Genomic DNA, 26,125 nt, shown 5'->3' on the forward strand with positions numbered 1-26,125 from the left:
ATGGCTGAAAAGTCCAAGTTTATCGAGTACATTGATGACGCTTTAGAAAAGTCGAAAGAGACGGCGCTGTCCCAGTTGTTTCTCATCCACCAGGGGATCCCTTACCCAGTTACCATGTGCACTCTAGAAACTTTCCGAGCTTTGGATGCCTTTGAAGCCAGAAGTGACGACATCCTGCTAGCGTCCTACCCCAAGTGTGGTAAAGAGCGTATTTTGTAAGGAGGTGGGAGAGGGTGAAGGTGGGAGGGAGGCGTCTTCTTCCACTTCCATATGGAACTCACGGAAAATGAGCACGGAGGGAACCAGGACAGGAGAGCGCATGCGTTCTAAAGTCAACAACTGAGACAGCTTGGTATATATCATCCTGGAGGAAGAGGTCCGGTATAGAGGTCATGGCGGGTGATGGAATGGGTGGTAGGAGGCGTGGCAGGGTCGAAATAACAAAATGGGTCTCTTTTTGACAGACAATGGAAGGAGACCATTTCTGTCATTTATATAATGGTTTCCATGTGGTGGATTTTTGTTGTTGTTTTTTGTTTTGTTTTGTTTTTTTCTTTTTCGGGATCTAGCATCAATTCTCTGGTTTCTCAAATGAGTTTTAGAAGGCCCGTCATCAGTGGAGGGTAAAGATCGGAGGATAAAGATTAAGAATCTAACTCTACTGTTCAGGAGGAAATATAGTATATAAACCCAACATTTCTCTAATATAATATTCTTCTTCAAGAAACATATTCTATGTTCAAAATGAATCATGTCGAGGACACATCTGAGGCTGACGTGGTGTCAAATGTCTGTAATCTCAATATTCATGAGGCCCAGACAGGGGATTCATGAGTTAGAAGCCAATGTGGGGTACACTGCCCCCAAAAGGAAGGAAAGGTGAGAGGGAGAGGGGAAGGGAAAAGGAAGATGACACAATTAGAATTGTATAAATGGGGTTGGGGATTTAGCTCAGTGGTAGAGCGCTTGCCTAGCAAGCGCAAGGCCCTGGGTTCGGTCCCCAGCTCCGAAAAAAAGAAAAAGAAAAAAAAAAAGAATTGTATAACTGCATTAAAGTTCCTGTTAGTATGCATGAATGCTCTTTCTCCAAAATTATTTCTTCCCAGCACCAGGTTCTTCCAAACTCTAAAGAAGTGAATGTAGACATCATGGGAGAGTTGAAAATTTAAATGTTCCTCAGCTATATGCTGAGGTGAAATATCTTTATTAGTAAAACTCCTTGATGAGTTTCTGTTTTCTGTTCGTTTGTTTTTTTCTTAACAGGTTCAAACTGGATTCTCCATATTGTCAGTGAATTAGTATTTGCCGTGTCTAAAAAGAAATACGCATGTCCAGAATTTCCAGTTCTTGAATGTGGTGACGCAGAAAAATACCAGGTTAGTACACACGATCTTTCGACGTACAGCACACAACCACTGGTATATTCTCCCATTCTGTACTCTTCCTCCCTTCTGAGTTCAGAAAGTATTAACAGGATGCTAACAGTGATCACTGATCACGAGTTATCGCTTGCTTACCACATCCTCAGGCCTCTTCCAGGATTATCACATTTTCTTACAACACAACCTTATCACCAGTTGACAAAAGATGAAACTGCCAACCTTGCCCGAGATGAAGATAATAAATGGCAAGGCCAAAAAGTCAATCCGAGCTTTCCGATTCAAGCTCCGAAAGAATTTAATACACAGCTATTCTTACTTGACTAGCAGTAGCATTTTTTTTTTTTTAACTTGGCAGGCAAATAATCTGAGAACACCCAGGATGTGAACTAAAGCCAGAAGATACGGGGATGGGTAGGATGCTAGGCAGAGCATTTTCAATTTCCTTACCTTAATTACAGCCGCTGTGTATGTGACCAATGAGGAATCGCGAAGCGGTAGTTAGGACAGACGAGCCGAGCCTCGGGTGAGCGTTGAAAGCGCCTACAGAGCTCTCAGCCTGTTACCATCCCTCTCTTTCCCGTCAGATTTGACTGGGACACCAGCATTCAGGAAGCTCCGCTCACTGCCCATGAGTAAGGGAGCAGTGGGAGACTCTGCTTTGAGGCCTTGTACTTAGACACCCCAGATACATCAGAATACAGAAAGGAAGGAAGGCTGGACCAAGGGGGAACCATTTCAGTAAAACTTCCGGAAGCATTCACCACCAAGCCTCCCCAGAGCAGACATAAGAAACCAGGGTATAGGGATTTTCGGGAACAGCGTCTGGTAAGTGACCACACTCTAGATGCATGACAAATACAAACTTCAAGGTTCCAAAGGTAAAGGGGAGCCCATTTCCATGTGTTGGGGAAAGTAGCAGAAAAACGAAGTTTGAATGGCAGCTGTTTGAGAACTTGAGGCTAAGCGGGAGGCAAGCACCAAACCCCGGTGCAGGCGGCCACCCAAGACACCTTGAGAGGCAGAAGAGAACTCAGTAGCCATTAAGGCCCAGCGTCCCAAACTTGCGGAGGATTGTTCTTGCTCAAGGGCATCCAATGGAGGCTCAGACATAGGGGGCTCTGGCTTTAGGGCCAGAAGAGCAGACGTGAGCTTTTACTAAGGGAAGAGATAGGACACCGAGAGAAAAGCCAGCCAAATATCATATAACCTTGCTCCCAATGAGGACATTTGGTATTGCCTTAGGAAGTGATACTAACATGTGCCCAGCTTTCTTTAAAAAACCTACTACGTCCTGGGTCAGGATCTTTTCTAGTTTATGTGCCAATGTTGCTACCTACCTCCTTCGTGCAAACAGGCTTGTTTTATGCTTGAAATGGGATTTGAACTGTTGGCTGGTCCGCTTCACGTTACACTCGAGATTGTTCCTCCAGGAAAATATATTTTAATTTCTTTTTTAAAAAGATTTATTTATTTATTTATTCATTTATTCATTTAATGTGAGTACACTGTCACTCTCTTCAGACACACCAGAAGAGGGCATCAGATCCCATTACAGATGGTTGTGAGCCACCTCGTGGTTGCTGGGAATTGAACTCAGGACCTCTGGAAGAGCAGTCAGTGCTCTATATACAACTATACATGAGATTTATTTATTATGTATAGAATGTTCTGCCTGTGTATATGCCTGCATGCCAGAAGAGGGCATCAGATCTCATTACAGATGGTTGTGAGCCACCATGTGGTTGTTGGGAACTGAACTCAGGACCTCTGGAAGAGCAGTCAGTGCTCTTAACCACTGAGCCATCTCTCCAGCCCCGCATAGTTTCATTTCAAACAAGTTATCTCAAATGGTTTCTATACAGTAGAAACCATTTATAATAGGACATTCCCTGTAATGCTGATCAGAGCTTTTATTCTATGTCAAGATTTTTTTTAAAGCAGGGTCTCATGTAGCTCTAGGTAGCCCGAAATTCTCATTGTAGCCGAGGATGAGCTTAAGCTATTGACCCCCTTGCCTTCCTCCCAAGTGCTGGGCTTGTAGCTATGTTCCACTACACCCAGTAACCAGTCTAGATTTGTGAGGATTTGCCACTGAAGGAAACTCATCCTTGGGGCTTCTTTTCCTCTCCTAAGAGATGTGGTATTTCTGTTCCTCATATGAGATCCAAAGTTATGTTTTAAGTTTTTGTTTGTTTGTTTGTTTGTTTTTTGTTTTTTCTTTTCTTTTTCTCGGAGCTGGGGACCGAACCCAGGGCCTTATGCTTGCTAGGCAAGCGCTCTACCACTGAGCTAAATCCCCAACCCCATGTTTTAAGTTTTAATTAACGTGTTTAAGGGATCCATAAACCCAAAGTGCCTCTAACCTGTAAGCCCCTTGCCCCAGGACAGATACTTCCTGAGATGCCGAAGGCTATCTATGGTTTGTGTGAGACGACAAGCCACATGTTTTCATTTCCCCAGACAGCTTTGTCTGACCCAAGTGCACTGAATGTGTTTGACCACGTGTAGGCAGGAAGTATATAGACCACAGGAAATTCTCAGGATGTATGCCTGCCTCTGATTGGGTGTAGGCGGGAGGCATGCAGGCAGAGACCAATCAGGATGTATGCTTGCCTCTGATTGGGTGTAGGCATGCAGACAGAGACCAGTCAGGCCCCACTGGACCTGACGGGAACTGCATAGCCTTATGGGTTTGCCTTTGTAAGCCTCTGCACAATGTGACTTGTTACCATTTTCTGGGATCACTGGAACGAACCTGGCCAGAATTCATCAAACTGGGCAATATTTGACCAAAGCTTATTGCAAATTTAGCTCTGATTTTGGTGATAGTCTTATTCTCATCCGGTGGGATTAACACCTCAGCGGAAGCTTTCTGCTTCTCCAGCTACACTAATGTGAATGTAAAATGTTGCCCTGGCTCTTTCTAGAACCTTCCCTATTTGATCTTAGTGCCAATTATGAAAGGAAAGTTGCCCTCTCTGTCGAAGAAAAGTCTAGCTGTAGTGAAAAGACCTAAATGACTGTTGCAGTAGCCAAGGCGTCCTGGAAGATTCTAACTCCACTTCAGAACCTTCCCTGAAGTCGGCCTGGAGAAATGGCTCAGAGGTTAACGGCACTTGCTGTTTTTGAAGGGGACATAGGCTTGGTTCCCAGCATCCACATGGTAGCTCACAACCTCTCCAGGGAATCTGACAGCCTCTTCTGCCTCTGTTGGCACCAGACACATTCATGGTGCACATACATACATCCAAGTAATTTAGTCACACGCAGAAAATAACATTTTTATATTTAATTAATTAATTTTATTTGCGTTTTGCGTGCACACATATATGTGCGCTATGTGCATGCACAGTGCCCGTGAAAGCCAGAAGAGGGTGTCTGATACCCCGGAACTGAAGTTATGGGTGGCTACGGCACACCCATGGGTGTGCTAAAAACTGAACCTTGTTCCTCTGCAAGACCAAGAAGTGCTCTAAACCACCCGTCTCTCTAGCCCATAAAATAAAATAGAATTGAAAAAAAAAAAATCAGTGTAGTGAATGAGGCATGGTATCCTAGTGTAACTGGATCTGTGCCGCCCAAGAATAGCCAAAAGCCATGAACTGAATTTTAAGTCTCGGCTTCATTCAAGAGAACCATTAGCCTGAGAAGATAGTGGATTAACATCTTAAAGAGCTGCCTTCCCGTAGCTTACTGATAGTATAGGGAGGGGAAAACAAAGGTCAGTCATTTCAAGGTTTATTCCTGCCTCCCCCCCCCACCCCCCACCCCCACTCCCCACCCCCACCCCCCCACCCCCCGCCGTGATCCCTCTTGTCTCTGAGATTTATGGCATCACTGCTTGTCTCCTCTGGGCAGCAGGGGCAGAGTTGGTGTAAAATAAATCATTATGTCCTAGCTATCCTGCGTAAAAGATACAAAATCCCAGTGTTTTATTCACAGGCTATAAGCCTAGATTGGTCAGGTTTTAGAGCTGTCCTAACTTACTTCCCAGCCACATGTCCCTTGTTACTTGCTGTTTCTCCTGGCCACATGCTAATGGTCCATCTCCTCTAATGGCCACTTCCTCCTCTCTCCCTGTGCTTTCTTCTTTTTCCTCCCTCTCTACCTGCGGCTCCCGGCTAGCTAACTGAAAACCCACCTTTCTCTTTCTACTGCCCAAACATAAGCTTTATCCATTTATGGACCAATTAACTTGGGAAACGAGGTTTGCACAACAAAAGCTGGTGTACCTAAGAATTCATTTGTCTTGGGGCAACCAGATCTTGGGGTACAGAATTTAACATTTGAATACATAGCAGCACCAGGCAAATCCTGACATTTCCCCTTTCTAAATAAAAGACTCTTTTTCTTACAATAATAAACTACATACAACAAGAACAATTATCAAACAATAATGAAATCTATGGTGTAATAATTATATTTATAATACTCAGTCCATTTGTATTTGGAAACTTGGGAGAAAGTATTTTTTTTTAATCTATCCTACTTGGGGGGTTTAGAGTTTTGTATTTAAATCATTTATTTTTTTCATTACCGTCTCAAGCATTTAAATTCTTTAATGTTCATAACTTTCAGTTACCAACCTTAAAACACCAGTTTGCAATCTCCTCCAACCTTCATAAAATACGTTTTAAACCCTCTAACCTTCATCTACTAACCTTTAAACACCTTCTTGCAACTTAAGCTTCCAAGTCCTCCAACCTTCAACATTTGCATTTACCATCCTCAAAGCATCTCCTTAGACTCTTAAACATTTTTCCTAAATCACTTACTATTCTAGTTTAAATGTGAGATCATGACTATCAAGTCTTTGACCCCAACCCCAAGTGACTTGAGAAGGAAGTAAATATTACCTGAATATACAGGAAGTACAGGCAAGCAACTCCCAAAATTATAGCCATGACAGACACAGTTGGATGGCTGAACGGTCCCCTAACATGTCTCTATAACATTGTAGCATCTGTCTTCAGCCTTTGGGCCCAGTATGTCTGACAGAAGATCTGTGAAGTAGTAATTATAAAGGATTTGCTTACACTGTCTTGGCAGAGCTTGACTCTAGCCTTTGCCTGAATTTAAGTTTGCCCATTTGGGACAGCATTAGGTCAGGAGATGAAGTTAAGGCATTTTCTTTGCCCAGTGGCTAGCTTGCCTCTAACTGGAGTCCTTTGAAGCTCATCGTCTTCTTTGAAATGGAATGAAGGGCTGCCAGGAGCTGACATGTTTCAATGTCTAAAAGACCTTAAATTAATAAAATAAATTTTTAAATGCCATATTCTGTGAATCCCTGAGGTTTTGGAAGATCATCTATCTGACCAAACAAACTTTGCTTGTTTCTAATTATTATTACCTGTTCAATCTAGAATGTATATTTCTGTGATCATCTAGACTAGTACCTGACATGACCATGAGTTTGACTGTCTATCAACTTGTATTTCTTAAATACCCTTTTTTTTTAAAAGATTTATTTATTTATTATATATAAGTACACTGTTGCTGTCTTCAGACACACCAGAAGAGGGCATCAGATCTCATTACAGATGGTTGTGAGCCACCATGTGGTTGCTGGGATTTGAACTCAGGACCTCTGGAAGAGCAGTCAGTGCTCTTAACTACTGAGCCATCTCTCCAGCCCCTTAAATATCCTAAACAGATTGTAATAGCAGCTTTAATGGGACTGGAATTAAACCTTGTATTTTTAAATGAATTGCATAGGTACAGTGTCTATAAAAGGGTTGAAATATTCATATCTTAAGTTGTAACAAAATTAACCTTAAATTTTGTATCCATATACAAAGATTTATACCAATGAAAACCTTAGGTCTGTATCAATATACAATAACCCATAGCAATGTATAAAAAAAAAAACAACCTTATTAAAAATAGCAATAACTCGGGGTTGGGGATTTAGCTCAGTGGGAGAGCGCTTGCCTAGCAAGCACAAGGCCCTGGGTTCGGTCCCCAGCTCCGAAAAAAAAAAAAAGAAAAAAGAAAAATAGCAATAACTCTAAGTTGGAGAGTAGATTTGATAACCCTTTTATCCTATTTTTCCTTTATGATACTTTTATATCCCCCCTTTTCTTCTCAATCCCCTTCCTTTTATCAAAGAAAGAAGGATAGAGAATGGGAAAGTAAAGAGTTTAATCTCTTATATTTTGTTTTTTTTCTTAATCACGACCATTTACTAACCAACCTCTTTATAATGACACACATCCTTCACCCAATAGAACAACCAAAGTCAGCAAAGCCTCATGTACTGGATCCCCAGGATTCCTTCTCTCCCTTCTGTTCTCTGAGCACTGCATCGAACATTTGTTGGATATTCCCATAGTGGCTTGACCTGTAGGACTGTAAGCTTTATGCAGATAGGCTTCATGCCACATGCTTCATAAAATTGTTGTATTCTGTAGGACAGATATATGTCTGGGCATCATTAGCTTCGGTCATCAAAGGCATTTCCAAAACAGTTGTCATCTCCAATAAATATGCAATCTCAGAATCAGCCCCTTCAGAAGTAGGGCAGAAGCCCCTCGGAATTTCATATATACATCAGTTGCAAGACGTATCAAAATATGTACTTATCTCAATTCTCCAAACTCTATAAGATGAAACATATTTTATTGTTTGACATGGTCTTAAGGGATCATCCATGAGCAGATTCTGGATTCTTATTTTTAATACATTGCATCTCTATGGGTTGCCATTCTGATTTGGGGGATTTTTCTCCTCTGGAACTATCTATTCTGTTGTTGTTGTTTGTTCCAGATCTTCTAATCTCTGTTTGATGGCCTGTAATCTAGCATCTGATTTTCCAGTCTCTCTCTTTTTCAAGTTTGTCTTACATTGATCTCTTTTAAAAGGATAGATAAAATTATAATAATCTTTATGATGGTAAGTACAGCAAGAGTATAAATAATCCAAGTGTCCTGTGACATTGTGTTTCCCATTTTTTTGTTTTCTGTGTGTGTGTGTGTGTGTGTGTGTGTGTGTGTATGTGTCCGTGTGTGTATGTGTCCGTGTGTGTGATGGGTGTGTGTGTGTGTGTTTGGTGTGTGTGTGTCCGTGTGTGGATATGTCCGTGTGTGTGTGTGTCCGTGTGTGTGTGATGGTGTGTGTGTGTGTGTACACAATCTCTCCTTCTCTTTAGACACTTTATCCTTTTCTTTATATGTTATACCCAGCTTAGAAGTTTGATACTTTTAAGTCCCATTGTTGCTTTGGAAGTTGGCTCTTATGTCTGTAGGCTCCTAGGACCAACAGGTGTCTATGGTGGCTAATTCTTCCCCTTAGTTGGAGGCAAGGTTTGTCTTCTGACTTTGGTGGCTCTGGGCTTCTCTCTTTAAGACCATCATTTGTCTGGTGTGCCCCTAAGCCACATCACTGGTGCTCGGAGTAAGTTTTGAAGAAGCTTCCTGCAGCTTTGGAATTAGCTGTGAGCTAACTTGGCTGTGCCAAATGGGGCAACCAGGTCTTGGGATACAGTATTTAACATTTGGATACATGGCAGCTCTGATCAACCCTAACCAGTTGGTAAACATCAACGATATCTAGACTTAACCTTCTCCCTGCGCCTCTGTTTGCTGTGTGGATGACATCTAGGTTGAAGGTTAACTAAGAGCAAACTATTAGCAGTGTGTGTGTGTGTGTGTGTGTGTGTGTGTGTGTGTGTGTGTGTGCGCGCGCATGCACGAACGCGCGCACTTCTTCGTGCAGAATGAGGTGCAATTGTGTTCTTGTAATATAGTACCCACTTGCTAGCTCCAGAATTGCCAGAAAAATGTTGGAACTCTGTCAAATCTTTTGGGGTTTTATATCTGAAGTTTTATGAGAAAATTTTTTTTCAAATACTTTAGAGGCAGATTTCTATTTCAATTATAATTTAGTTATGTCTACTTTTTAAAATGTTGTGCGCCTTTTAATTTTAAACAGAAATCAGTGAGAAGGTAAGCTTAAGCTCATAGTAATTCTATCTTCAGAGAACTTTCCTGTGAGACACATACAAACTTGTCTGAAGAAGCCCTACGTACAGCCAGTCTTCCTATTGGTTACACTTTGGCTATGTTACTCATTTGTTGGAATAAAGTGTTATCTATCTAGTTCTGCGACAAATACTTTCCTGTCTATACCTCTAATCCTACTTTGTCATTCTGCATGAGTCCCTGTGTTACTTGGGGCCATGTGGTGTAGGAGGAACAGTAAACTATCGCTTAATCTGAAAATGACCACCTATTTGATGCTGTACAAAGCATCTAAAGCCTCAAAGCCTAACCTTAATCTCTAAAATAGAGGCTCCGATATCGGCCTGGAAAGATTGGTGTGGATGGATGTAACTAAGTTATTTCAAATACCAGGAAAGACAGTTTAGTGTAAGTCAGCCATTAGCACCACAAATCACCACTTGGACTCACTGTCAAAGTCTAGATTTTCCCCCTTCTTTAAGTCAAAGTATTCATAAGTTCTTACGGAATTAACTACAAATTATTTTGTCACCAAAGCTATATAGCACAGCTTACAAAGCTTTGAGTGATCTCCTCAAATGTGGAGCTGACCAAACTTGCCCTCTGAGAAGCAGTTATAAAGAGCTGATTTGGAGCTAAAAACCCTCCACCACTTAGTGGCACTTGTGTCTTTGCTCTTCAGACAGGGTATCCTGTGACCTGGAGTTTATTATGTGTACTTCCTGCTTCACCCTCCCTAGTGCTGGTTACAGACATAAACCACCACACCCACACATGGCCATAAAACTTTGTTCTCTTTAGTTCTCAGTAGAAATAGCTAACAGAAAAAAAAATCAATTATTCTACAGTCCTTAAATGGACAGACATTTCATAAATAACTTCTCAGATAGTTAGGAAACCTTGGCCTTCATATTTTGTTGGGATATTTGAGTGCATGGTACTCCTTTAATCCCCTCACTTGGAAGGCAGGGGCAGGTGGTCTCTGAGTTCAAGGCCAACCTAGTCTACAGAACTAATTCCAAGCCAGAGCTACACAGGGAAACCTTGTCTTGGAAAACCATAAAAGGGAAAAAATATATTTAGGAGCTAAAAAGATAATGTGAGGGCTCTTGCTGTGCAAGCATAAGACCAGAGTTTAGAGCTCAGTGCCCACATAAAAGGCCAAATGTTCCTATAATTCCACTGTATTATATATATATAGTATATATGTATACTATATATATAATATATATATATAATATATAATGCTGTAGGGGATGGAGACAGGGGAGTTGCTGGGGCTTTCTGGCTGTCAACCTACCTCCACGTTCAGTCCAAGACTGTCTCAAAAGAACACTGTGTGGGCCGTGACACAGCAGGTCACTCAGTGTCTTCTGTGGCCTCTGGGAGTGCATGCACAAGCATACATACATAGAAATGTGTATGTATGTATGTATATATATGTATATATATACACACATATATATTCTACATTTACATATATACATGTGCTTGCATGGGAGTGCAATCATACACACTAAGAAAAGTTTAAAAAGTAGATCTCTAGGATTTTTAGGAACCATGGGAGACTTGAATATTTCTATCAAGGCCTTGATACGGAAGAGATAGAACTAAACAAAACAGTGAAATACAGGTTCTGAACTTGCTCGAACAGAGAGAATTCGATGTGATTGTTATAAAGGGTAAAGGATAAGTCACAACAATTTAAGATGGAAAGCAGGATCCAATAAAATAATTAATGAGATTAATGATTTGTTTATGATTTCTCCATGAAAAACATGTAGGGGAGGAGAATTTAAAGTAATTATAGAGTGCTTGAAGCCACCACTTAGATACCGTGCTTTTAGTGACCGAACACACACACACACACGCACACACACACACACATTCTAACACTCACACACACACACACTCTAACACTCACACACACTCTAACACACACACACGCACACACATTCTAACACTCACATACACACTCTTACAAGCATATAGTCATATGGACATAATCTCTCATACACACATTTTCTAAAACACTCTCACACACACGCTTTTACAGACACACCCTCTCCCCACACACTCAGATATACACTCTTACACATACATACATTCTCTTATGCATGTCTCTCATATACAAATCCACACCCTCTCTCTCTCACACACACACACCCTCGCTGTATGGTGTGTATTTTGTAGAGGATGAAACGGCTTCCGTCACCAAGAATACTGACAACTCACCTCCACTGTGACAAGCTACCACAGTCTGTCTTCAAGAGCAAAGCCAAGGTGAGTGAATTTGAAACATATAAAAAGATTTATTTGTATTCTGTTTATGTATGAGTGTTTAGCTTGTATGTATGTGTGTGCAAATTTGAAATTTTTATGTATATACAGGCTACCCTTTTATCTCTCTGGAATTCTGACCTTGCTTTTGGCAGTGCCAGTAATGGTGGAATTTGAGTGTGCGAGAGGCAGAATGTAGAATTTCCTTTGTTGTCTCTTTCTTCGGATGTTTTGCTATGGTTCCATTTAAGCCAAATGCATCTCAGCTTGTGTCAAAATAATACATAGGAGGAAATGTGTAGTTTATTATCATCGGCTTTACAATTGATATACTCTCTCATACACACACACACTCACATACATCTATATATATATATATATATACACTCAAACACACACTCACATACACACATACACACTCACATATATATACATTCTCTCTCACAACACACTCACATACATACTCCCTCTCACACCCACATACACACATGCATACTCACACACACACTCACACACACTCAGTTGTAAATTCTGAATATATGTGAGAAAACACTCTCCCTCACATGCACACACACACACATAAACACATATACTCTCTCCCGCACATGCACACACACACTCATTTGCAGATTCTGACTATATGTGACAGCGTGTGTGCTATTTATACAAATCTGGCTTACATTGCTTAACATGCTTCCCAGTTGCTCCCATTTTCCTGCAAGCGTCAACGACTTCAGTTTCCTTCGTAGATGACTAGAATTCCATTGTGAACATTTCCTCCATCCGTTCATCTGCTGACGGTCGTCTGGACTGGCTTCATTTCTTTGCTACTGTGAACAGTTTGATTACTGCTCGAGTATCTCTGTGATAGGCTTGTCAACAGTGAGGGGACAGAACTGCCGCTCCATGGTGACATCTTCAGCCTTCCTCTCTTGTTGTAGGGGCCCGGACCCAGGCCTAACCAGGACTTGTGACTTTGATGGAGTAAAATATTTTAGGATAGGTCAGCACGATGCAAAGTTGGAGATTTGATTGAAGATATTTTAATATGGTGGCACATGCCTTTAATCCCAGCACACAAGAGACAGGGGCAGGTGCGGTGGACATAGCAAACTTCGGGCCAGGCAACAGGGAGCCCCGTCTTAAACAACAATAACAGCAAAATCAAGATATTTTAGCAGAAAGAAAAACCTTCAGATAGAGAAGAAAAACCTAAGAGTATGAGTGTAGGATTCTCAACGGAGAACCAGAGAAAGTGAGATGCTCCCAAGTTTGGTACAGCTTCAAGGGACAGTCCCGGTGTCTTAGAATTATACCTGTTTACATCGTAAGGACACTTTCAAAGCGTTTTTTTTTCTTCCCTTTTTTTTTTTTTTTTTTTTTTTTTTTTTTTGGTTCTTTTTTTCGGAGCTGGGGACCGAACCCAGGGCCTTGCGCTTCCTAGGCAAGCGCTCTACCACTGAGCTAAATCCCCAACCCTTTTCTTCCCTTTTGATTGGAGAGATCGTAGGGTAGGTCTGATGATGCCTTGCATAGTTCTGTAATCTGATGGAATAAAAACCGGGAGCTACTCTTCCCAGCCTCGACTTCTCCCACCCTAGTTTAAACATCTCTAGGTATGTTCCCATGAATTAGCTAGTGCCCTTTGCACTTGAGGACCCAGCTGCTATTGCTTGTAGCCTTCCAATTCTCACAGAAAACCGAAGTCCACAAAAGCTCTGGAAAGCGGCCGAAAACACCTGACTAGCAGCCCGCCTCCTCAGTGACTCCGCAGAGTCACTGCCCCCTGCTGGGTTCAGCTGCTGCTTACAGGGGCCTCAAATTTATTTAGTCAAGAAACTTTCCAGGGTGGGGGTGGGGTGGGTGGGTGCGGGGTGTGTCTTCCCCCTTTCAGAAAGTCACCTGACATCTGCTCTGCTTTACCCCGCGTCTACTGTAGAGTCTCATAGTTCAGCCCGGTGCTCAGTTACGTCTTAGGATGCCCGGATGTGTCTGAGGCCCTCAATGCACACGGAGCAGCCATGCACTTTCCCACAATTCCTGGGTCCCCTCCCACAATCCCTGGGTCCCCTCCCACAACCCCTGGGTCCCTTCCCACAACCCTTGGGTCCCCTCCCACAATTCCTGGGTCCCCTCCCAAAATCCCTGGGTCCCCTCCCACAGTCCCTGGGTCCCCAGGGATTCAGTCTTCTCTTTACAACACTCCCTTCACGCTTATCATCCAAAGGGCATCGCAGGTCATTGGAGAAGACAGACCCGAGAAAGAGAGATCCGACTCCATCTGCATTCTCACAGACACACGCAGCCTCTGCACCTCACGTTCATGACCTTAAGGACTAGTTTGCAACTTTTTGCTTTATTTGGGATTTTTACCTTTCAAGTCATCCTTCTTGATTCTGCTAGGGAAATGTCTCTGTTTGCCTTTTTAGGAAACTCGTTATTAGCAAAGGTGCTCTCGGTGCTACTCTTCTGCTCTTCCTCTTCCCTTCCCCCATCCGTGATTTAGCATGGTCCCTCTTGTTCTCTGTATTGACACAATTATGACACTGTTCACCGTTTCTCTTTTCCACAGTGCAGCACAAAGCTACATAAGTTAACTTCGCTTTTGCTCTCTAGATATTGGTGATGTTTCGAAACCCTAAGGATACAGCAGTGTCTTTTTTTCATTTCCATAATGATGTCCCCGATATTCCAAGCTATGCCTCTTGGGATGAATTCTTCAGACAATTCATAAAGGGACAAGGTATGACTGTTAATAAAAGAATTTCATCTTCAACAGGTGAACACATAAATACGAAAATATAAAGAGGTAAGATATATGAAGACCCGAAAGGTTACATTTAAATGAGGTTTTACAGCAGCAGCACCACCACCAGCAGTTTCATGCATCAAGCTTGTGCGCTGCTTCTCTGGTTTCAAAGATACTCTAGACCAATGGTTCTCAACCTTCCTAATGCTGAGACCCTTTGATATAGTTCCTCGTGTTGTGGTGACCCCCAACCATAAAATTATTTTTGTTGCTGCTCCGTAACTGCAATTTTGCTAGTTATGAATTGTAATATAAATATCGGATATTTCGTGGGGTTTTGTGGGACCATTCTGAAAGGGTCTTTTGAGCCACCACCACCACCCAACTTGGGTCGCAACCCACAGGTTGAATACCACTGCTCTGGAGAGCTCATTTGTTGACCATGAATATTGAGGGGTCATAGAAGTTTTTTAAGAGTAGTGGAGAAAAGTATTTCTTGTTTTTCCCCCCACCTCAAGTCACTGTATCAGTGTCCAAAAAACCAAGATAAAAAAGAAAAATCCACAAACTTGTAAAGATACACCTAAGACATTTTTATTAGACTATGTAAACATCTTATCTCTAATTATCGACAACTACTATTTGAAATTATTGCTTTTTTTTGTTCCTTGATAATTTCACATATTCGTATAATGAATTTTAGCCTTCCCTCTCCCCATGACCTGTCTTGTCCCCGCTCCTTTCCCCACTGAAACTTTTCTTCTTCCCAACAGTTTTCCCTATTTCCACGCTTTCTGTGCACATGTGACTTGCTGAATTTAAACAGGGTTGCTACACTGGTCACTTTTCTGTCGCTGTGATAGAACTCCATGGCCAGGACAGCTTTTTTTTTTTTTTTTTTTTTTTTTTGGTTCTTTTTTTCCGGAGCTGGGGACCGAACCCAGGGCCTTGCGCTTCCTAGGGCAAGCGCTCTACCACTGAGCTAAATCCCCAACCCCCAGGACAGCTTATTGAAGAAAGAGTTTATTTGAGCTTCCAATTCCAAAAGGGTAAGAGAGCATCATGACAAAGAGAAGCATGGTGGCTAGCAGGAAGCTGAGAGCTCATGTCTCAAACTGCAATCTTAAAGCCCACCCCCAGTGACGTATTTCCTCAGCCAGGCCACACCTCCTAAACCTATCCAAACAGCACCACCTACTTGGGACCGAGAATCCAAATATCTGAACCTGTGGAGAACGTTTCCAGTAACTTCCATTCACAGTAACTTGCATAAGCATGGACGGAAGTTCTATACTGGAGCGATGTGTGTGTGTGTGTGTGTGTGTGTGTGTGTGTGTGTGTGTGTGTGTGTGTGGTTGTGTGTGTGTGGTTATACCCACAGTGTTGCTGGCGTAACGGTTCTTGCGGTACCTGGCATTCTCTCGCTAGTTCAGGCTCCAGTGGGCCATTGGAACTAGCACTAATTTATCTCAGGGGCTCCACACTGCCCCCATCTATTTTCTGACCAGCTGTCCTCGAGCCATTCCAACGTGGCACCCTGTCAGTCCACAACACCGCAACACCACAGAGAAAAATGACACACCCCCACCCATCATTATTAACTGTTTTTTTAAATGTATTTATTTATTATATATGAGTACACTGTAGCTGTCTTCAGACACACCAGAAGAGGGCATCAGCTCTCTTTACAGATGGTTGTGAGCCACCAAGTGGTTGCTGGGACTTGAACTCAGGACCTCTGGAAGAGCAGTCAATGCTCTTAACCACTGAGCCATCTCTCCAGCCCCATTATTAACTGTTAAGTCCCTTGGGGAGTTATGGAGCCTTGTGAACCCTTCCTCGTTACATGATGAAATAGTAACTATTAATTTCTAACTATTACTGCTTCTTCCGATACTAAACTAGGTGTTTGTTGTATAGGAGTGCTTTCCCTTAAGACTCATGACCCACCAGAGTAAGGCCCATTGTACAGCTGAGAAAACAAACAAAATTATTCGGCCAATTGCTAATCACCCCACTTGTTTAAGTGGTCTATGAGTACAGTGGCCAGAGGTCTACATGTATCTCTTTTTAACGGTAGCTAAATGACCATAGAAGAGATGATATTGTCTTTTTTTTTTTTTTTTTTTTTTTTTTGAGCTGAGGACCGAACAGGGCCTTGCGCTTGCTAGGCAAGCGCTCTACCACTGAGCTAAATCCCCAACCCCTTGTCTGTTCTCTTTAAGACATGCTACATGTGGTGTCACAGTTTTCTCTCAGATTAAAATAATGAAATCTGAGAGTCCCTCTAGAGGGAGTGAGACTGAGCTGAAAAGAAGACCCTGAAACAAACCGGGGTCTGGAAGAAGCAGAAACCAGAAACTTTGGTGGTTTGTTGTGGGTTCTCTCTCAGGGATGAGTAGCCATGCATGCTGCTTCTCCCCAGGAAAAGGGCTCTCACACGACAGAACCAGCGTCCCTAAAACGATCTTTAAGTGACGTTTAAGGTGGACACTGTGTTTGCTACACGTACACGTGTGAACTGATTGCCGAGGTCAAGCAGTCACGTCACGCAGCCGCTTTGTTGTGTATAGAGATGCATGTCCGATTGCTGTGCCCTTAGTTCACTAGTTCATTCAGCAACACTGGGTTCCTAATTGTAGTCCTCGTGCCGTACATTAGCTCACTAGACTTACAAAACTCAGAGCTCCAAAGGTACATCAACGGTGTAACTCTGACTTACATCGACCCGTCGCCTTCCTCCCCATCTCCCGCACCATCCTGCGTTCTCTATCATTCAACCTTTAAAAGGGTCCAACATGTGGATGTGACCAGTGATTTCCTTTTATCAGTCTGCATGATGCCTCCCAGGTTCACTTATGCCACGGATATCGGCATCTCTATTTTAATACTCCACGTTGTATCGATACACCACCATTTTTTTTTATTTATTTATTTCATGTATGTGAGTACACTGTCGATGTCTTCAGACACACCAGAAGAGGGCATCGGACCTCACTTCAGATGGTCGTGAGCCACCATGTGGTTGCTGGGATTTGAACTCAGAACCTCAGGAAGAACAGTCAGTACACCACCATTTTTAAAGGTGTTCGATATAGCAAACCCCACAGCATTCCGCATACGTGGACACTACAAACAGTACCAGCTCCCTGGAAAAGAAAAATATTGGATCGTGTCGTGGCAGCAAGGAAAACTCACTAGGAGTGCCGTTGAGCATGCTTCGGTTGTCTAGAAACACATCATGGCGTCAGACACAGCAAATCCTTAACACCGTCCATACATATATAATACCGCTCCACACGTATGTAACACAAGGGAACATTCAGTGATGGTTTTTGTGATTTGTGGGACAACATAAAGAATCTCTTCCACTGTCTACATTCATTCTTTCTGCTCAGTTGATTAGCAATAAGGTGTGACAGCCATAACTTGGACAGGATTTCTTCCTTGCAAAATTCTGAAATCCAACGTCTAGAGGCAGACGAACACGTTATGGACATCATGATGAGCTGACCAAGCTCCTGACATGATGACTTCTCCTCAAGGATGGACGTAATCTTGAATTGTATGCTGAAAGAAACTCTTACCTCGTCATCTCTGAGGAATCTTATGGCTCTGATCAGATCATTCTTACAACTTGCTCAGTTGTATCCTTAAGGGAAAATGTTCGAGGGAGCAAGACATGAATGGATGAGGACAGCGAGCCATGTGTATCTACCTCTTGGAGACAGACTTGTAGTATGCACAATCTCTCCTGACTGACCATTCACCCACAGGCGTGGTCTGTTTTCCTCAGCTATGTACAGTGTCTCAGTTTTTTTTCTCCTGTGCTTTTTAGTTTCTTGGGGAAGTTACTTTGATTTTGCAATCAATTGGAACAAACATATTGATGAGGAAAATGTGAAGTTCATATTATATGAAGACCTGAAAGAGGTGAGATTATGGTAATTAATATTCAAGGGCAGTACAGAGCATGTATTTAGAATGTCTGGTTGTGTGAGCTAACAGTGTGTACAATTTTTAAAAAAAAAAAAAGTTCTAGATACATAACACAAAACTAGAAAAAGCCCACTCTACATAAGATTTTAATTTGTTTACTTAGCAAATAAAGTAATGTTTGCAGCTTAATAACAGCGTCCTCTCCTGCCTGAGATGGACAGTCTGTGTTAGCGATTGAAGAAACAATAGGTAGGTCTCAGCTAATTTAATCGAACATGCATTTGGTTGTGATTTTTCGAGAGAGTGCTTTTGTTTATTCAGTTAACAAACATAGAGTCAGAGGTGGCTCAGCACAGTTTTAGGCCCAAGTTATACATCAGTGAAAAATCTAAACAAGGTTCACTGCCCTGGAGAAGCTTCTAGAATAAAGGTCGTTATGCCCAATGGTAATGGACACAAGGAGGTTGGCCTGTGTGTAGAATGTGAAGGAAAACTGAAGAATGGACGGTTGGAAGGCTGGATCAATCCAAGAGCATAGTGGTTGAGGAGTTGCCATGAAGAAGCTGTGACTGATTAAAGAACGGGATGGAATGAGGGCGTGAGCCAAGTAAGTAGCTATGGGAGGACATTCCAAGCTGAGGAAAGCAGTGGGAGCACACCACACAGACACACAGACACACAGACACCACACATGCACACATGCACACACACACCACACATGCACACACACACCACACAGACACACAGAGACACACAGAGACACACACACCACACAGACACACACACACCACACATGCCACACATGCACACACACACACCACACAGACACACACATACCACACATGCACACACACAGCACACAGACACACAGAGACACACACACGCACCACACATAAACACAGAGACACAAACATACCACACAGACACACAGAGACACACACACACCACACATGCACACACACACCACACACACACACACACAGACACACACCACACATGCACACACACACCACACAGACACACAGACACACACAGAGACACACACACCACCATGCACACACACACACCACACGGACATAGATACACACATACCACACATGCACACACACACCACACAGACACACAGAGACACACACACACACATGCACACACACACCACACGGACACACAGAGACACACACACACACCACACATGCACACCACACATGCACACAGAGACACACACAGACACACACACACCACACATGCACACACACACCACACAGACACACAGAGACACACACAGAGACACACACAGAGACACACACACACCACACATGCACACACACACAGACATAGGTACACACATACGCCACACACAGACACACAATCATAAACACCACACACACAGACACACATGTACACACACAGATACACATACACATAGACACACAGGCACACACATAGAGATATACATACACGCATACACCACACACACACAGAGACACAGAGATACACACACAGAGAAATATACATAGATATGCATGCACACACAGACCCACACTCATACTTGATCTTAGCCAAAAGGCCAAGAAGCTGACACACATTCACAAACACCACACACACAAACACATATACACATAGAGACATACAGACACACACACATACACCACACACAGAGATACACATGCATACACACAGAGACACAGACACATACAGAGACAGATGCACACACAGACACACACAGACACACACAGACACACACAGACACACACAGACACCATGCACGCATACACCACATCACACACAGACACACACGCATACGCACAGAGAGGCACAGATGCATACAGAAACAGATGCACACATAGACACACAGACAGACACACAGATTCACACAGACACACAGAGACAGATGGATAAACAGACAGACAGACCCCAGGTAGCAGTGCATTGGGGGTGATTAGCATGCACAGAAGAGGCAGGTGCAGTGAGTGGGGTCAAGTGTGTGTCACGTGCCTGGGTAACAAAGTGAGGAACAGCAGAGCAGGCCCCCTAAAGTGACTGGCTTTCACCCAGGGCATCTGAGCAGAGGAGTGAGAGGATGGTTGCGGCTGGTGTGTGAGAATGGGTTGGAGCCAGGAGAGTGCAGGAAGAGAGACCTACTTCCCCATCCATGCCTTTTACCCAGGAAGGGGTAAAAGGGGCAGGAGTTCAGAGACAGCCGTGGTACATAACAAGCTGTCTCAAAACTAAATAAATAAATGGACACTGCTGATGTAAGAGAGTCGTGGCCTCAGCAAATCCCACTGAGAGGTGTTTGTCTTTCAAATATTTTCCCCCAGAACTTGGTTGTTGGAATAAAACAGATCTCTGAATTCCTTGGTTTCTCTCTAACCGATGCACAAATAAAAACCATCTCGGCCCAGAGCACCTTCCAGGCGATGCGAGCAAAATCCCAGGAGACACACGGTGCCATCGGGCCCTTCCTCTTCCGCAAAGGTAACCTTGCTTTCATTTTGGGGGTGTTGTGTGGCTTCAGAGTGACTTTGCACTTAACGGGCAAGCCAGATCACTTTGTCTGAAGCAAAACAGGATTTTAGGTTTTTTTTTTTTTTTTTTTTTTTTTTCTCCCTTGATAAGAAAGAATTCAGGACCCAGGGAGCCCAGAGTTGTCCTTTACTGCACTAAGGGCTCAGTGATGGCAAGATGGCAGCTTGAGCTCCAACATTCTGTTCTGGGTAGGAGAAGGGAAACAGGAAAGGAAGGAACCCTGTACTTTAGCTAACCAGCCCCCTTCTGGAGCCTTCCGCCAAGCCCTGTGCAATGCTGTTTGCATTCCTTACCGTCTCTCTCCCATAGCAGTAGCTGCAAATGTAGCTTTCTTTCTTGAGCTAGGTGGGTTGTAACTCACTTAAAATCAGAGTTTTGTTAATAGAGAAGAAGAAAATGGTCATTGGGTAGGTAATTAGGTACTTGGCAGATGGTTTGCTTAATTTCATTAAAGTACTCTAAGTTCTTACCCACGTTTATAATTCTGTAAGTTGGGACTTTCCACTTTCATTTTATTGCATATTTCATGAAAATATAACAATATTTAACATTTTATTGCATTTAGTGTGTGTGTGTGTGTGTGTGTGTGTGTGTGTGTGTGTGTATGTGTATGAGGAGGTTAGAGGACAATTTTTGAAATTCAGTCTAATCCCTCCACCAGATGGAACCTGGGGCTAGAACTCAGGTTGTTAAAGCTTTGGGGCAAGCCTCTGTGCCCACTGAGTCATCTCATGTGCCACATGAGCACTCGGAACAGCAAGGGGGACCACAGCTAATATGGACACTGGTTATGTACTGGGATGTTGGGTTGGGGTTAAATTTTATAACAAAAAGGACACAAAAGACTTAAATTTGCAATGTAGTAGAAAGCTGAAGCCCCAGGGTCTGGCTTTTTTACACTGTTGCATTTCAGGATTAGAGCTGGGTCTACTTTCTTCGGTTACTTTGTCAACTGAAGTAGTCATTTGAAATAGCCTGAATAAGAACCTGGCCACAGCTGGATCCTTGTACAACTCTGATTCTCATGCCTGAATTTATTAGCTTTCGGAAGGGGGAAAATAACACACGGTTCACCAAATGTTATTCAGAATAGGAAAAACTCCTATAACGAATGGAGTACACCTGGGGTGTCTTGTAGAAAGTCGAAAGGGCAGGAAAATATGGAAGGGCATGACAATGAAACACAAATCACAGGTGACATCAAAAATGAAAACTTCTCCCCACCCCCACCCTCAGCCAGGTTTTACTTCTTGGTGTGTTTCCGCCCAGCCTTTGTTGTGGTTGTTGGGTATAGTTGATGACCTCTGGGGACAGCTTTGTGTCCTGTTTCAGTTCCTTAATGCATCATAACTGTTTCCTCATGTTGTTAAGCCCATGTCATCGGCACACATTTCAATGGGTCTGCAACACAGGGTTTGCAATTTGAACTATAAGATCCAAAGATTCCACAGAGAGAAATAACTTACTTTTTACATGCATTTATTTATCTTCTGTGTGTATGTTTGTGCGTATGTATATTTGTGTATGTGTGTATGTGTATGTATGTAGGCTCACATGTGCATGCCATGGTATGCATGTGAAGGTCAGATGGCCACTTGTAGAAGTCAATCTACTCTTTCTATGACAGGGGTCCCAGTGATCAAACTCAGATCTCCTGGCTTGATAAGCAAACTTACAATATGTCAGGAAAATATGTTTGGACCTCTGTTGAGACAGAGTTTCACCATGTAGCTCAGGCTGACCTGGAACTTACTATGTAGCCCCCAGTGACTTAAACGCATGATCTTCCTGCCTAGGCCTCTGGATAACTGGCTAAAGTATTAAATTTCTCAAAAAGCAAAAGTTCAGTGTCTGACATGTTAACCAAACCCAAAGTAAAATGTTAACTTTAAAAATGTACTTGGGTAGCTGAGAAACTTTAGTAAGGAGGAATTATAAGATTTTAGACCCCAGATGTTGGGAAAGAATGTGGGTTGACCATTGAGGTGGAGTCTTCTTCGCCCAGATGTGTAAGGTTAGCCCGCCATAGCTACTACACCACCCATGGAGACGCCGCAATGGGCAGTGTTGATCTTACAAGAAAATTGTGGGCTCATTTTTAAAAGTAGCAGTTTATCTCTATCCCAGCTAGTTTCCAAATAAATGAGACCGGGGGCGCTAAGGTTTATTTAATTAAGATTTACAGCACAATAACTGGGAAGTTAATAATCTATTCTGATCCTCTGGACTAATCTGGCTACCTCTCAGCCAAAATCACCAAGGTACTAGCATTTTAGTATTGGCCTGGCTCTCTGGACTTCAGGTGTTTTTCCACAATGTCTCTCAGGACTCCTTGCTCCCACCTCCCACCCCCTCAACCCCCCCATTCCCCACCACCACCCAGGCTCTGTTTCCATCCCCCTGGCTGGTGGAAGCCCAGCTCTATTCTCTATTCCCCTAGCCATTAGCTGGTCAGCTTTTATTGACAAGTCAGAGAATAAACGGGGAGCAATGCTTACCCAAACTTGAACCAAGAGATGCTTAGAATAAGCGTTACAGTGGCATGTCCTAGGGCAATCAGATTTGGGGGCAAAGAAATCAGCATTTGAATAATACGAGGATCGCCTTTACACGGTGCAGAAAAGCATCATGCCTACAGCGATTGTTTGTTTTGTTTTCTTTTAAGACAATTGTTTTAGTCAGTGTTTTATTGCTATGAAGAGACTCCAGGACTGTGGCAACCCTCTCCCCCTCCTCCTCCCCTCTCTCTCCCTTTCCTCCTTCCTCTCCCCCTCCCCTTCCCATTCTCCCTTCCCCCCTCTTCCTCCCCTTCTCTTCTCCCCCTCTCCCTCCCCCTCTCTTCTTCCCCTCTCCCTCCCCACCTCTTGTTAGATTCTGAGTCAGGATTTCTCTGTGTAGCATTGTCTGTCCTGACTCTGTACACATTAGCCTTGACCTCACAGAGATCTGCCTACCTCTATTTCCCAAGCACTGGAATTAAAGGCCTGTGCCGCCATTGCCTGGCTTGTGGCAACTCTTATAAAACAAAACATTTAATCGGGGCTTGTTTACAGTTTCTGAGGTTTAGTATATTATCAGGATGACAGGAAGCACGTCAGCACACGGGCAGACATGGTGGTTGAGAATTCTACATCCAGATCTGGAGGCAGTGGGAAGAGATTGCAGACCACTGGCTTGGCTTGGGTTTCTGAAATGTCAAAGCGGATATCCAGTGACACATTTCCTCCAATAAGGCCACACCCACTTCAACAAGGCCACACCTTCTAATCTTTTCAAACAGTGCCACTCCCTAAGCACTGGAATATATGAGCCTATGGTGGCAGCCATTCTCATTCAAGCCAACACAGCTATGCGGTTGCTGTTTTTTTTAACCTTTTGAAGAAAAATACATTAACAAAAGGGTAGCTGGGGTTGGGGATTTAGCTCAGTGGCAGAGCACTTGCCTAGCAAGCACAAGGCCCTGGGTTCGGTCCCCAGCTCCGGAAAAAAAAGAAAAAAGAAAAAAAAAAAACCAAAAGGGTAAATTTGGGTAGAACAGAGGATAAAATTAAGAAATACCTTAACATATATCTGAGTCTTTTGTGCTTTCTGTGCTGTAGGTGAAGTTGGTGATTGGAAAAGTTTGTTCAATGAAACCCAGAACCAGGAAATGGATGAAAGATTCCAAGAGAGCCTGGCAGGCACTTCCCTTGGAGACAAGCTGAAGTATGAATCATATTGCCTGGCTTGATTCTGGCCAAGCTGGCCGGCCCACATGTCTTCTTTTCCCTAATAATAACTGGGTTTATATAATTAGATAATAACGCACTCAAACAGTTGCATGACAATAAACATGTAATGTAATTATTAACAGTGTAGATCTAGGAATGGTGGTAATAGCTGACATTTTTTGAGCTCGAATTAAAGTTTGTTCTTCTTTGGAACATTGCTGTCAGTGTGTTGTTCTGGGGCTGACAAAATGGGCTTCCAAATGCCGTGTGTAAGTTTTCTTTAGCTTTTCTCATTAGGAAACTTCTCCCTGTGGATCCAGTAGTTGTAGTAGTTACCTCAGACTTATTGGTGGGTGAAATCCAAGCCTGACTCTGCACTGATCAACTGCAAGTCGATTCCAGATAAATTCATCGTATTCTACTCGGCGTGTGCCTTGCACAAGAGACATTATACTGCTACTTAATACAATCTTTGAGTCAAAGCTAAAGTGTATGTTTTTGTACCATGCAGATTTTTCTGTTGCGGGGCCATAAACTATCAGGAGAATGTAGAGAATATTCCAGAAAGATTATCCTATCTGGTGCTTCTCAATTGTCCTACCATTTAGGAGGAAGAGGCAGGAAGCTCACTACAGGTGAGAAGTCAGCCTAGTTTTAAAAGTTCTGGACCAGTTAGGGCTTCAATCAGACCCTGGCCCTGACCATCAAACAAAGCAACAGGAAAACACCTGAAGAAATGACGGCGATAAGGGGATATTTGGAAATGCGGAATGGAGTGGGAAGAGAGAGTAACTGTCATCCCTTGTGAAGGTTCAGTAAAGAAATTCCTGCAGAGATCTTGCTGTCAACGTCTCCCTAGGTAGTCAAGTTCTCATTTAAGGAGCTATGGTGGGGAGTGGGAGTTTATACAGGCTGATCTGGTCACTGGGGTTTCACATTAGATATCTCAAATTACACCCAGAATCCACGCCACAAGAAAAGTATAGACTTAGGCTATCTTAGGACTTTCCCACCTCTCACTAGTTGAGATGTTGTTTCAGATGAGTTTCCTGGTTCTAATTCTAGCTCCTGAGTTCTCCTCATAGGGATGATGCTTAGCTCAGAGTGTAGGCACGGGGATGTACCATTGGGCAGTGTGCTACAAGCTAAACCCTCAAGTCCTGGGCTAGCAAGTTTGATTCTGGGAGTGTGTTACAGTCTGACAGGAAGGTAGGGTTCCTGTTCTTTCGTTTATTTATTTATTTATTTATTTTTCTGTATATGAATACACTGTAGCTGTCTGTCTTCAGACCCACCAGAAGAGGGCGTCGGATCCCATTACAGATGGCTGTGAGCCACCATGTGGTTGCTGGAAACTGAACTCAGGACCTCCGGGGAAGAGCAGTCGTGCTCTTAACCGCTGAGCCATCTCTCCAGCACAGGCAAGGTTCCTTATTAACCAGGGACTGCTGGGTTGCCTTGTGATAAGATATTCCTTGTGGCTCTTCAGGGGGCAGGTGGATCTTAACAGGGGCCTGGCCTGGAGGGTGGTATTGCAACAAGGGGCTAGCAGGTACCTGCTAAGGTCTAGACAAATAG

General features: G+C 43.1%; 1 protein-coding gene and 2 long non-coding RNA genes across 3 annotated transcripts in view; 1 reads left to right on the forward strand and 2 right to left on the reverse strand.

Moving 5' to 3' along the window:
* On the forward strand, positions 1-24,762 carry Sult6b1 (sulfotransferase family 6B member 1). The gene is made up of 7 exons (XM_032908888.1): positions 1-199; positions 1,264-1,376; positions 11,534-11,623; positions 14,237-14,363; positions 18,208-18,302; positions 20,630-20,786; positions 24,437-24,762. The coding sequence occupies exons 1-7, from the start codon at positions 1-3 to the stop codon at positions 24,565-24,567; spliced, it is 912 nt and encodes a 303-aa protein (XP_032764779.1). The 3' UTR covers positions 24,568-24,762.
* On the reverse strand, positions 18,197-21,374 carry LOC116905901. The gene is made up of 3 exons (XR_004388575.1): positions 21,131-21,374; positions 20,719-20,865; positions 18,197-18,293 (listed from the first exon to the last, which is right to left on the reverse strand). It is a non-coding gene; the product is annotated as an uncharacterized LOC116905901 (long non-coding RNA).
* The window catches only part of LOC116905900, a 4,813-nt gene continuing 723 nt past the window's right edge, over positions 22,036-26,125 (reverse strand). The window contains exons 3-4 of the long non-coding RNA XR_004388574.1: positions 23,336-23,384; positions 22,036-22,238 (exon numbers count right to left, since the gene is read on the reverse strand). This is a non-coding gene — a long non-coding RNA (uncharacterized LOC116905900). The remainder of the gene's footprint in view (positions 22,239-23,335; positions 23,385-26,125) is intronic.

The sequence above is a fragment of the Rattus rattus genome, chromosome 7 (assembly GCF_011064425.1).
Source record: "Rattus rattus isolate New Zealand chromosome 7, Rrattus_CSIRO_v1, whole genome shotgun sequence".
NCBI lineage: Eukaryota > Metazoa > Chordata > Mammalia > Rodentia > Muridae > Rattus > Rattus rattus.